Below are 13447 nucleotides of genomic sequence, written 5' to 3' on the forward strand. Positions count from 1 at the left end.
ATTTATCTCAGTTCAAGAAAAATGCAGACACAAAAAAACATGCAAGTATTTTCTGAAATCAAATAGTCAAGATTTATTAAAGAAAAATTCACCAGAAGATACACAGCAAGTAAATCTGTCAAGGTTGTTTATAAGGCTTTGGGAATATTCTCTAACAATGTTATTTATTTTCCCTTGCCCATATTTTTTTTTGTTTGCCTTTGGAAAAAACAACCTGTGAAAAGTCACTAGCATTTTGTTCTTGATTCTACTTATAATCAAATCAGAGTAGGCAGTGCAAGATCTGTGACAGGTTCCAGTGCTGCTCTATGGGCTAGAAAGAGTTTTGAACATATTTGAATAAAAGTAAAAAAAGGTACAGTATGCAGTTGTACAGTCAGTATTACATTTCTAGTTTTGATATTTAACTAACATTGAATGTATCCATGTTGTTTGCCATTATGAGGTATAAGGGGGTTAATAAGGTAATAAGGGGTTAATACCATATATAAGTAACGTTTTCCATTTGAGTTGGTGAAGCAATGTAACCCTTGCAAAGATATATTTTCATAAATGGCTAAATTACACCTAAAATGTTCTAAATTAGACTATAATTTCTACAGTATCAACATCATAATTTAACTGGCAAATGGGATGAGAAATTTGATGAGCTTTACTCATCCAGTTAGTGACTGAAATGACCCGCAGTGAAATCACCTGGGAAAAATTCACTGTTGGGTCACTTTAAAACAGAGACATTACATCTGATTCACTTAGAAGCTTCTTGGGTATATGTTTGAATTGTTTATTATTATCATTTCACATATTTTTTTTCCTAGCTCCAGTTATATCAAGGCAGTATTCCGAGAGTTTACAGATGCTCAGTTTCTTCATCCCAAAGTATCAGAGCATGCTGGAACAGGGATCCTGGGGCCAGTGCTGCGAGGAGAAGTTGGAGATGAGATCAAGGTAAGTCCTCCTTACTTTCTGCCAGCCAACGGGTCTGTGGTATCTTCATGTTTCATGTGAAACCTCCTATATAAATGTTTGAAAAATCACTGTGCTGCTAGTGAGCAAAATCTACATAAATATATTTTGCCACTTTTTTAATATTACTTTGCAAATTGTATAAAAAATATTGAACATAGATTCACGTGTATCACAAGGCAGAAAGTGTTTTTTTATAACTCAAAACTTGTATTTATTTAATTAGCCATCCGTGTTTTAGTCCTGCCCATGGGGCTTTCTCACAAATAGAAGAAAAGGCCTTAAGTATGCCTTAAACTTTGATGGCTACATAAATACTACAGATTGTATCTCTTAATGATGGCTTATAAATAGAGTGAAGTGAGATGCGTAAATAATATGTTAGAAAAGAGGATATATGGCTCACTCAAGCCAACTCTCAAACTCCCAAACAGTAAAAATAAAAAGTCCATACACATGAATCGTTTAATGGTATAGTCATAACACTAACCTGTAAAACATGTGCTGACAACTGACGTCAATCAGTGACTACAATGCTGTGCACCATGCCAAATACTGCTTGATTTCTTCACATAACATCTTAAAATAAGTAGTGATGGACTGGTAGAAGCCTTGAAACACACAGTATACAGCAGTCGCCATCACCAGTAAAAATGTTCCTTTTTGGTCATTGCTTAACTACTTTATCAATATTGTACTGGCCAGTGGAACTAAATAGTTGAGGTCTAACTTTCAAGTGTAATAAAACATTTACTTATTTGGATTTATGAAGAGCTGATAGTACCTCTATGAGCATTTTCAGACATACTCAAAAAAGATTTAATACTAGACCTTATGCATTTGGCAAAACCTTCTAACCAAACCTGTGGGTTTGGGTTGAACTTTGGGCATTCATTCCAGGTTTAAGTTAGGTGCGGGTGAGACAGAAGATTCCATTCCTTAAACCAAAGGTGCGTGCAGGCGTAGCATAAAGAGCGGAAACGCGCGGATATGGATTGAGTGCAGGTCCTAGAATAGCAGCCTTTTGTGGGTTAGGGTCGGGTGCGGGTTTAATTTTTCCTGACCCATATATCAGCATTGGGAGGAGATTTTGTTTGGTGAAGACTAATACCATAGAAATAATGCAGATCAAAGGGAACATGATAACCATGCAAGGAGGATTGTTTTCAGCGTCCTTTTATAGGTCCAAGGAAGTGAGAGTGCATGTGCCAAAATTAATGTACCAGCACCAAGATTGATGCACTGGTGTTTAATACACCGCAAGGTTCAATGATGTAGATACTGGCGCACACCCACACCTTGAACAACGTGCCCGTGCAACGCTACATGGCTCTGCACCGAAGATCGGGTCTGAGCAAGTGACTGGCCGGGAAGGTGCGTAGCATACAGACCCCCTTCCCCACACATACCTATTGTATTTTGTTTTATTTCTTGTGTTTAGATTATCTTCAAGAATTTGGCTAGTCATCCATATAATATGCACCCCCAAGGATTGCGAAGTGTGTCCACCGCAGAACCCTACATGACAGGTAACTCTTCACATATTCACTGGTAGATCTGTCCAGTGGACACAAAGGTTTTCCTTCTTGTTACAAGGTAGGAGCTCTAATGTTTTAGAATGAAGTGGATTTTTTTAATAGTGAGGATGTAATTTCCTGACTTTTGTGCCTAATGACAGGGCAATCAAACTGTGCCTGCATGAAACCCTTTAGATGAAACATTTATAATAAGAAATGCATACTTCATCTAGCCAACAGGTTTTTTGGGCCAAAATTAAAATAGTAAACAAGTCTGCCATTTCTAATATTGTGGTGTAATATTTTGATGTTGCAATAAATTGGAATTTGCTCTATGAACCCTACGCCTTTGTTAACATCATAGGTGCACAGTATCAGGGCATAGGTTCAGGGTATAGGGGTAATAAATATGTGTGTGTTATTGCAACTGTAATGGGGCTTTCCATATCATTCATTATAAACATTTATTTATAAAGTGCCAACATATTCCACAGGGCTGTACAATAAGTGGGTTTCGTACATTAGACATACAGAGTAATATATAAAGCAACCAATAACTGATACAAGGGGAAGAAGGCCCTGCCCAAAAGAGCTTACAGTCATTCATTAATGGTATAAATGAGTAAGAAAGCACAGCATGTTAGCAGTGTCGGACTGAGATGGCAGGGGCCCACCACAAAACCCTGGACCATAGGCCCACTCTCAAAACTTTAATTCCTCCTCTCCAATTTCATACTCTTTATTATCCTAGTCTCTTTTCTGTACATACTATACTCTATTCTTCCATCTACCAAGCTTCCTTGTTCCCATACAGAAATAGGGAATGACCATGATATAGGCCAAATAGTTAGAAGCAGGAGGGCCCATTGACACCTGGGCCAATCTGGAGTTTTCCTGGTATCCTGGTGGGCCAGTTCGAAACTGAATGTTAGGTTTAATGCAACATTTTTTTTTTTAAACTGACAATTTTTATTGGTTTTGTTAGTCATGGTGCATTACAACATTGGCAGACTGCTCACTGCAGTAGTCTGCGTTATCAAGACGCATTAGGTGGCATCATGAATAGTGATACAGATATAGAAATAAAAAAAAGTAGATAAAAATTAGAAATGAATGCAACATTTTAAATGTATTATTTTATTTTGATAAGGGGAACAAGTGATGGAATATCCCATTTATCCAAATGAGACCATTACATATATTTGGAGAGTGACACAAGGAGATGCCCCATTGTCATCTGATCCACGTTGTCTAACAAGACTGTATTCAAGTTCCCTTAATACACAAAAAGATTTAGCATCTGGGCTTTTTGGACCTCTTCTCATCTGTACAAAGCAGACTCTTGACACAAGAGGAAACCAGGTAATGTGAATGATCCTGAATACATATTTATCCCCTGGGTAAAACTGAATAGGAGGTAGTTGGGAGAGGTCTGCCAACTTCTCTTAAAGTAACTTTCTAGGACATGGAGTAGCAAATAAGCTGATTTTTCAAGACACTCAGTTTGGCTGCAACTATTGTTCTTTGAAATAAAATAAACAAGTGGGTCATTGCCCATCTAGATTATTAATTATTATTATTATACTCCACCAATGTTGCATTGGAATTTGGTTTTCCAAAATAAATGCAGCAAGAGCAGACACACACACATAAGGACACAGTTGCACAAAGATTAGGGTACGATTGCCAAAAGGGCCTACCTATAGAAGGACAGAGCTGCATCAAGGGCCTATACGGAGATGATAAAGAACAAACTGGTCACGTTGGGTTTTTACATGTAGCTACTGAATTCACCCGAATATACCAAACTTCTATATACATAATAAAACATACTTGATTTGTGTATGCAAGTAAATTTCATTAAGCCACTGTGTGAATCCATGTCTCTGTCTGAAGCAAATGGATTGCAGGCTTTTGTTTAATAAACACGCTTTTTATATATGTTTAATAATTCAGTATTCTTATCCTAGATCAGTACAGATAAAGAACACATCCTGGTGTTCTTTGTTTTCGATGAGAGCCTTAGTTGGTATCAGGAGAAGAACATTAAAAGGATAAATGGAAGATCAGGAAAACAAATCTCAAACATGAACCCTATGAAACAGAACCTTCTGTACAGTATGTATATATAGTACCTTAGAGGCGCTAACCACTAACAAGTATTTTATATGATTAAAATTGAACACATATTTTGTATTGCAGCTTTCTCTGGCATATTTACAGTAGGTTAGATGTAGGCACCTTCTCAGTGTGGCAGGTGTTATGTTGAAGCCAGTGTGTGCTGTAACTTAGATCTTTCTTACAAAAGATTACTGCATTATAGAAAAGTGGGTGTGTTACAGATTTTCAGGCTTCGTATCTATATTTAAATTGGTAAATCTAACATAAATGACAGCATTAAAAAACCTCTAAAACCATGAAGCCAAGAAAAATCTTCCAGTTGTTAGGGACACCTGCCACTGACTTCTACATGATCTCGACAGGTTTTAGATGGAGCATTTTTGCCTTCAGAGTTGTGGGTTTGTTGCATAATATTTGAGAAATGTTGTTTTTTTCCGCACAACAAAATCATATTTTGGTACAAAATTTTTTAAAAAAAGTTTTATTAAATGCCCCCCTTAGTGTGTCCTCACCCATAAGGAGAACAAAACTTGAGAACACTGTGCAAATTTGTAAGGCACCAATCAGTGATTAAATAATTCACCAGTCCTGCTCCCAGGTACCCATTGCACCTCTCTGGGTGGATATATGTGCAGGACAAAGTGTCTTTTAAGGGGCAGATTGAATGGCGCATGTACCCAGTTTAAAATCGGTGCAAGGTAAATGTTTGGTACTTTGCGCTCGCCTTCATTGATCCGGTTGGCTGCATTACGTTAGCCAGTCAGATCACAGATATGCAAATGTATTGAGCATGTGCAATAACGACCTATGCCTGCTCTTCCTCACCTCCTTACTCCACTCCTTGTAACGTCAGAATGACATTGACAGGATATATACAGCCTGGGTGTCTGCGATCCCTGCGGCTTGGGCAGTGAGATCTAAGCAGCACTACCTTTTACAGGTAGCTATTTTGAAAATTATCCATTTTTTTTAAATAAACTAAATTGCAAATATATTGTTTAAATGATTGTATCTTTTTATATTTCCAAAGATTAATAAAGGAGAACCACCCCTTTAAAAACATTATTTAGGTTACCTATAGAAAGCCATTTTCTTGGATATTCAAACCCATTTTTTCGTTTCTTGCTATATTAGTCAGCTGTAAGTAAAAAGTTTTGCACTGTGTTTCACACAACCTTTGGTTTGTCCTAGCTGTGAATGGGCTTCTGGACTCTCTGCACCTCTCTATGTGTGTAAATGAGGTTAGCATATGGCATATTCTTAGCCTTGGACCAGACCTTCTCTCTATTCGTTTTGGAGGCAACACATTTAGAACAGACTCTGGCTATCAAGATACCCTCACCCTTTTTCCAATGAGAGGAGAGACTATAAATATGGACATGGAGAAGGCAGGTGAGCACTGAGATGTATAACCATTTTAGTCTATTTTAGTTTTTTCAAGGTGCTAAAGCAGTGCCAGGAAGGTAAAGTATTTGCTTTCACTTCTGTAAAAAGAAGTACAAGTGATTGGAAAGGGCTTAATGACAGTGCCATCAAACATAAACAAAAAACTTTTTTCTAACAGAGATTTATTGCGGGTGACTAATCTCCCCGTGGAACATTACCCTTAGGGAAAATGGGTGATATATATAAAAACTGTTCATGTATTCTAATTATCATATTAAAGGAGAAGGAAAGGTAAAATTATTTGGGGGTTTTTAGACGTCCCCCAGTAATCACTTACATTATACCCCAGATTGGTGCTCCTGTTAGAAGAATCCTCTCCTTTTTCTTGTCTATCTGCGGAATTCTGGGACCGGCACATGCGCAGTACAGTGAAAAAGCTTCTTTTGTGTTAAAGTTTGGCTTTTCACTGTACCGCGCAAGCGGCACAAAGACACAAGAAGCAAGAGGATCGCTCTCTCACAGCTACCCTGGGCCGGTGCGGTTTTCTCCTGAAAGAAGCAGAGTATAAGGTAAGCGATTAATATCACTGGTGGATGCCCAACATTTGGAACCCCCCAGTAATTGTACCTCTCCTTCTCCTTTAAACAAGAGCATTTATCCATAGTATTTTAAAACATTATAGTAATTAGAGTGGGTTCATAGGTGTTTTGTAGGTGTTTTATGTTGTATTTTATATCTTTTTATGATTTACGTAGTCATTATAATAGTTCAGTAAATTACAATAAAGGTTTTCAAATGTGTTACTTATTTCAGGGCACTGGACTATAGTCCCTTTGGACTCAACTGTAGAAGAGCAGGGTATGACGGTATGGCTAAGTGTTTCAAAATGTCTAAATGAGCAGGATGAATTCTATGTATATGAATATGAAGACTTTACTGAGGAGTTGCTGCATGACATACCTCCCCCGAGCCCACGAGGCATTCATCACAAACTTCAGAAGCCTATGAGCATTAAGCAAAACGACACAGAAGAGGAAGAAACATTTGAAAACAAGAACTTGGAAACTGAAAACTCTGGGGCCTTTGCAAGTTTGTCAGAACTCAGTGAGAAAACTCCACAAACCGAACAGGTTGCTCTGACTTCAGGAGAGACTCCAGAGGAAATATCAGATGGACTGTCCAGTGAAAAGTGGGAAAACAATGTCATGAATCAAGAAGGGAAGAAGAAATATTTAGGCAGTAACAGCACCATTGAAATGATGGAACATGGAATAAGGGGAGATGAGTTTTATGAAAATTACAATGATGACTTGGAAGATATTGATATGTATGATGATGAACAGGAAGAGCACTGGGATCAGGACCCTCGCAGTAGTAACGGGCATCTACGCACCTATTTCATTGCAGCTGTCGAAGTGATGTGGGATTATGGGTCAGAGATATCTCCTTATTTCACAGTTAAAACGTAAGCTTTTTAAAAAAAAAAAGTTTTTAGTTTTCTTCATACTCTTATGATGCAGTTTCACAGGGGCATGCAGAATAAGCATCCTTTCAGAATATAAAATTGCTGGGTGGCTTAATGTACATGGCTTTGGCAAACCATATACTAACCAAGGTATTTAGCATACCTTGCACATGTTTCCTATGGTGCTATGTGCTTAGAAAATTCTCTGTGAAGTGAGTGGATAGTCCAGATCTGTCTATAGGGTTTAACAGTAAATCAAAAGTCAGAGATAGCAGTCTGCACAGAACTGGATTTAGGGTGAAGACACACAGAGCTACTAGTAGCAGCTACTTGTCAGAACTTCTAAAATATACAATGCTAATAATTTACTGATAATTGTCTCTGTGTGTTTAGCAGAGGCGGTTCTCAGTATTGTCTATGGCTGGTTATCTTCTAGAAATAATGATTTTAATTGCTTTAAATTTTGTATTTGTGACCCATTTTTCCCCTTGAGCAGGTTAGTAAGGCATTGTAGCTGACTTATTTATTGACATTTACATTTGATATTGTTTTATTACATAACAACCTATGCCTCTACAGGGCAGCATGGATGCACAATGGTTAGCTATGGCCTTACAGGTAGGATTCTGAAAAAGGTGGACAGTTCCTATAAACTTCTTTCAGTGAAGAATTATTTTGGTCCATTTGTAAACAGTGACACTGAAAAATATATTTGCAAGTTGAGCTATCCTGTTAAAATGGTCTTAATCCAGAGGTAGTCTTTGTAATATTACATTTGTGTAGCTAGGGCATTAAGGGTGGAGACACACGGCTACTTGTCAAGGCTACAAAAATATACAATGCTAATAATTTACTGATAATTGTCTCTGTGTGTTTTAGTAGAGGCAGTTCTCAGTATTGTCTATGGCTAGTTATTTTCTTGTGTTTAGAAGCCGTGACAATTAGCTGCTACTAAGTAGCTCTGTGTGTTTTCACCCTAAAGAAGAGAACAGTACAACCATGCTTCATAAGGGCTTTATAATAAGATTTGCTTATTTTGATGCCAAAACAAATTAACCGTTTACATTGTCTTCTCTCCGTCTGCATCTGATACAGCTTGTGATTATACTCATGGCCTTCCCCCACAAGCAAGGTGGCCATACATGGGATACATGGGCTGATAATAGTTGCTGATGAGGCACCTCCACACCAAGTTCGCAACTTATTGGCCCATGTATTGGGTCTCTTGAATTGCCTGCCTATTTGCAATCTTAAAGAAAATTGCCTAGATATCTATCATGCTGGTTTGAAAATGCCATCAGACAAGGATTGGGTCACCAAACGAACCCACAAGATTATTGTTGCCCCCTGGGACAGTGAATAGATCAGATTAATTTGGCCTAGCTTGTGGGTGCCAAATCAAATGAATATGTGCTTGGTCAAAGAGGTGGATTTTTAGTTCCATAGCCAGCTTTACTCTAAAGCTTTTAGTGCTCTATACTTTTGATTTAATTCTTAGTTCAGTGCTACTTATTTTTCTTGCATCAGACCTCGTGATTCACATGGATTCCCACTGTACAAGAAAGTGGTTTTTCGGGAGTATCTAGACATTAATTTTATGGAACCTGCATTACGGGGAGAGAGAGATGCTCATCTTGGGTTACTGGGACCTCATATACGGGCAGAAATCAATGATGAAATAATAGTAAGTGTCATCATTTCTGTCTCATGACTCACTGAAACTGGTGTTAATTATATAATTAATAATGTACCCCCTGTTACCTTGTCACCTGTTACCCAAGTCACCTTAGGTTCATGGGTTCCATGACCTATATTTATGAGTTCTTTGGAGGAGTCTGGCATGCAAAGCAGCCCTACCTGTTTCTTCATCCGCCCGTCCTATGTCTCCCGGTCACTCTCAGCAGAGTAGGTAAGAGAGCAGCAGGTGAAACAAACCCCACAGTCCGGGCTCCTAAAGCCTTTCCAGTTTGCCTCAGAAGGGAAATTATTTATTGATTCTGTAAGGCCAGTCGCTGGATCAACTTTGAACCAAGATATTATTTCATTACGGCTGATCTACCTTTTGCTAAAAAGTCATCCAACCCTTTCATAAAATATTTATGGAGAAGGAAAGCTAAGAAATAAGTAAGCTTCATATAAAAGGTCTATGTAAATACAGCCATAAGCACTTACATAAAATCTGCTTTGAGTCCTCTAACAAAAGAAAGTTTATGGATGAAAATATTGACTCTCACTTTGTATACATTCATGCAACCTAAGGGGATCTACATTTATACCATGGCAGTAGATGAAAGTGACTGCTGCCATGAAGCCAATAACTTGGGAATATTTGTTTAAAACATTGGATAACAATGGGATACATTTCCTAAGGGTAAGTGAATTTTTGTTTTCTTCTACAGATACACTTTAAGAATATGGCATCACGCCCATTCAACTTCTATTCCAACATACTGTCTGTGCAGAATGATTCAGAAGAAGGTGTTTCTCCTCAGGGCACCCGTACATACACAGGGCGAGTGAGCAAACAATTTGGGCCTACAGAGCCTGGAGTCCAGTGCAGAATCTGGCCTTACTCATCAAATGTTAATTCAGTATGTAAGCATTTATATGTAGCCACAATAATATGCATAAATGTTATATAAAAACTGTATTTTTATGTTCTCATGCATTTTGTTCTAATGTATCTACCATAATCGTATATATGTTACAACACCCCAGTACATTTTACCTTTTGTCACAATAAATCGCAGACCCCACTGTTCTATTTTTGTCTATTTTACTGCCCCTCCAGTAGCTAACTAAATTTTATACATACAGTATAGCATTGTAACAAATATGTATGTTAAAGATTCCCAAGCTGTGCATGTTTGCCTTCCTATAGCATGTAAAAACTCTGCTCAGCTTCGCAACTGTCCCTGATTAATACATACATGATTTTACATATCTGTAACCTCCCTATCACTATTCTTCCAGAAACTAAACAGGTCTTATATTTCTCTCTATGTTAGCCACATCATTTGACCCCCTCCCCTTTTTTATCGTCATTTATATCCTATTCCTTTCTTTGTGTCTGTCCACAATGTCCTTTTCCTCTCCCCCTTCACCACTGTAGGAAAAAGACTTACATTCTGGACTCCTGGGACCGTTCATTGTCTGTCATTCTCACGTTCTCAGCAGACATTTTAATCGCCAGATTTCTGTAAGAGATTTCTCACTTATGTTTATGAAAACTGATGAGACCCAGAGTTGGTACTTCAGTGAGAACCTACAGAAGCAATGCCCTCCAGGCTGCAGGGAAGGTGGGGCTACGTTTGCTTCCTGCCCGTTAGCTTGCACCAAGATCCCTCTTCTGGAATTTCAGCAACGACACACATTTCATGGTATGAACACAATTCTCATCAAGTGTTTAACTGTACTGACTGTAGTGCAAGATTGTACTGAATTATCCCAAGTGCGTGCCCTTTTAAATTGTGCAAAAATAAAGTATTCGTCGAGCAGAATACCATACCAACATATGTGGGACAGAGATGTGTGAATGAAATATTGGTAAATTATAAACATGTTAGGAATCCCTGCATCCTAAATCAGAATATTTCCTGGATTGCCAGCAAATGTTTCTGTTGGGTTTTGACAACATGTGTTAGGGAACTTTCTGATATTTTGACACTTGATAATATCTATTCTGCTCACCTCAAATAATCTTACAGACAGTTGGAAAAATTGTTGTAGGTGACATGTAAATTGTATATTATAAAAAGTAATTAATAGAATCGGCAAACAAATTTTTAGAAGGGGCCTTTCTTATCCCTTTTTTTACTCTCACCATGGTCAGACTGGCCCACCAGGTTTCATGCCGCTGCCTTAGATTTTTGTGGGCCAGGAGACCTCCCAGTCCCCAAATGCTGCCGCCCCAATGATCTCTGAATGACTTCCCAATCAAAAGATTGTTGTGTGCTGAATTGATTTGCCAGGATAGCTTTGTGAGCAGAAAAGTGATGTTGTGGCAGCGTCCCTGCAAGCCTTCAGCAGCAAGTGTCTCTATGCACAGAAACTGCTCTCCGATTGGATGGATACAGAAGCTTCAACTTTCAACCTCCTGTCCACAGGGAGGACAGTCAGAAAGAAGGGAGTGAATATTGTGAGCTTTTGCAATATGCACAGCTTGCAGTTAATGGCTTTTATTCATCTTTTGCACTATGACAGAGTACACTTTACTTTTGCTTCTTTCATTTACTTTTGGTGTGAAACTTAAGAAAAGGTGCTGCTCACAATCACCCTGTTCTGTTAAAGAGATAATGACACCAGAAATTAAACCTTTTTGTTACATCTATCATAACATTGTCTTTGCATGACCTTCATTTTTGCCATAAAAGTATTTACCCCATGCTTTTATATTACCTATCTGATCCCCCATGTTCCCCTATAAGTGGGCTGCCATATTTGTCCAGCAGGAGGCCATTAGCATAAGAAGCTATTACTGACAGGCTGAGAAGGGACAGTCAGGTTGGCAAAACAGTCAGGTTTAGTAACTTTAAGTAACAATTATTTACAAATGCAAATCTCTCAGCGAAAATCAATCAACATGACCTATAGGCAACTTTTTATGTACATTCATATTTTGAGTCATAAGTCATTTTTTAGTGTCAGTATCACTTTAAGGAACCAACCACCATACTGAGACTAAAGCACATTAAAAGTAGCACAGAGATCGTAAGCAGCAGCTTTTTCCAGCAAAAGTATATGAAGGATGTCAGACTGCACGTAGTTAAACACATTCCAGTGTTCTGATGGCCTGGCTGTGAATGTTATCGCAGTACCAGTGTCAAGGGGAGAGGAAAATACTAAGAAATGCAGAACACACAGAGGGCAAGGGTAAGTTAAAAAAAAAATCCAAAGGGGACGTTAGGAATGAGAAACTAAGAAGGGTGCATACAATGAGAAAGTTTGTAGGAAAGCAGAATGATTGATTATGAAGATGTAATGGAGGCAGACAAGGGAATGAAAAGGCAATGAAAGGAAATGAAAAGGTAATGAGAGTGAATTAAGGCAAAAAGGAACGTAAATAGGAGCAAAAGGTAAAATACAAAAATACTTGGGACAAGGGGAAAATGAAGTTTAGAGTAAGGAGGATGGAACAAATATATAGAATGTGAGTAGGTTGTTGCAGCTTATATGTACAGTACTTTGCAGTACATGGCTAGGAGTTTGTGCTTTGAAAGGTGTAAGAGAGCTCTAACTTAATGGTGACTTCCTTCTGCTTTAATTGTTCTTCTGTTTTTGCATTGGAGATGCTATCACTTTGTCATGAAATGCATGGAGGGCCATAAAATATGTGTCAGTCATAAAATGCTGGTACACTGCACCCTTCAACCGTGGGGAGTGCGTTTGTAAATTGAGTTGTACCGGTGTGACTACAAGTGGACATGGCCAAGAAAAATTAGAATGTGCTACCCCGGCCCCTGGGGTAAGGTTGTCTTGCAGACCCCATGTACCCCAGTCCAACACTGAGCCCCACCCACGAGATGTTTGTAATGAAAAGTAAATATGTCTGAATTTGTATAGCTCTTAGATGCGCTGTATAATTGTCTGATGCATTTTATTGGTCTGCTAACTCTTTACCGTAGCCATCAATGGATACACAGAGGATTCTCTGCCTGGACTTGTCATGCCCCTGGGACAAAAAATACGATGGCACCTTCTTAGTATTGGTAGCAGCAATATCCTTCCTATTCACTTCCATGGAAACATACTCACAGACCATGGTAAAGAAGAGCATCAATTAAGCTTGTTGAATTTGTATCCTGGTAAGAAATAACATATTTTACATTGTATATATAAAGAAGTTAGAATGCAAATTGTGTCTATGGCACATGCTAAGAAAAGATCACAAATATGAGATGTCACTGTACCTGGGTTTCACAATAAAGCATTTACTTAAATATAGACACTCTTGCACAAAGCAAACACTGTCAAATTCCCAAATAAATTGAAC

The 13447-nt window shown here is 38.3% G+C and overlaps 1 protein-coding gene across 1 annotated transcript in view; it reads left to right on the plus strand.

Moving 5' to 3' along the window:
- Window positions 1–13447, plus strand: part of f8 (coagulation factor 8) — a 34845-nt gene that overhangs the window by 14935 nt on the left and 6463 nt on the right. Inside the window, exons 9-18 of the mRNA XM_012969689.2 lie at window positions 819–948; window positions 2408–2495; window positions 3634–3845; window positions 4454–4601; window positions 5796–5996; window positions 6804–7455; window positions 8983–9139; window positions 9855–10046; window positions 10568–10835; window positions 13080–13259. Of these exons, the coding sequence (XP_012825143.1) occupies window positions 819–948; window positions 2408–2495; window positions 3634–3845; window positions 4454–4601; window positions 5796–5996; window positions 6804–7455; window positions 8983–9139; window positions 9855–10046; window positions 10568–10835; window positions 13080–13259 (2228 nt within the window). The remainder of the gene's footprint in view (window positions 1–818; window positions 949–2407; window positions 2496–3633; window positions 3846–4453; window positions 4602–5795; window positions 5997–6803; window positions 7456–8982; window positions 9140–9854; window positions 10047–10567; window positions 10836–13079; window positions 13260–13447) is intronic.

This window comes from Xenopus tropicalis, chromosome 8 (assembly GCF_000004195.4).
Source record: "Xenopus tropicalis strain Nigerian chromosome 8, UCB_Xtro_10.0, whole genome shotgun sequence".
In the NCBI taxonomy this organism is placed as follows: Eukaryota; Metazoa; Chordata; class Amphibia; order Anura; family Pipidae; genus Xenopus; species Xenopus tropicalis.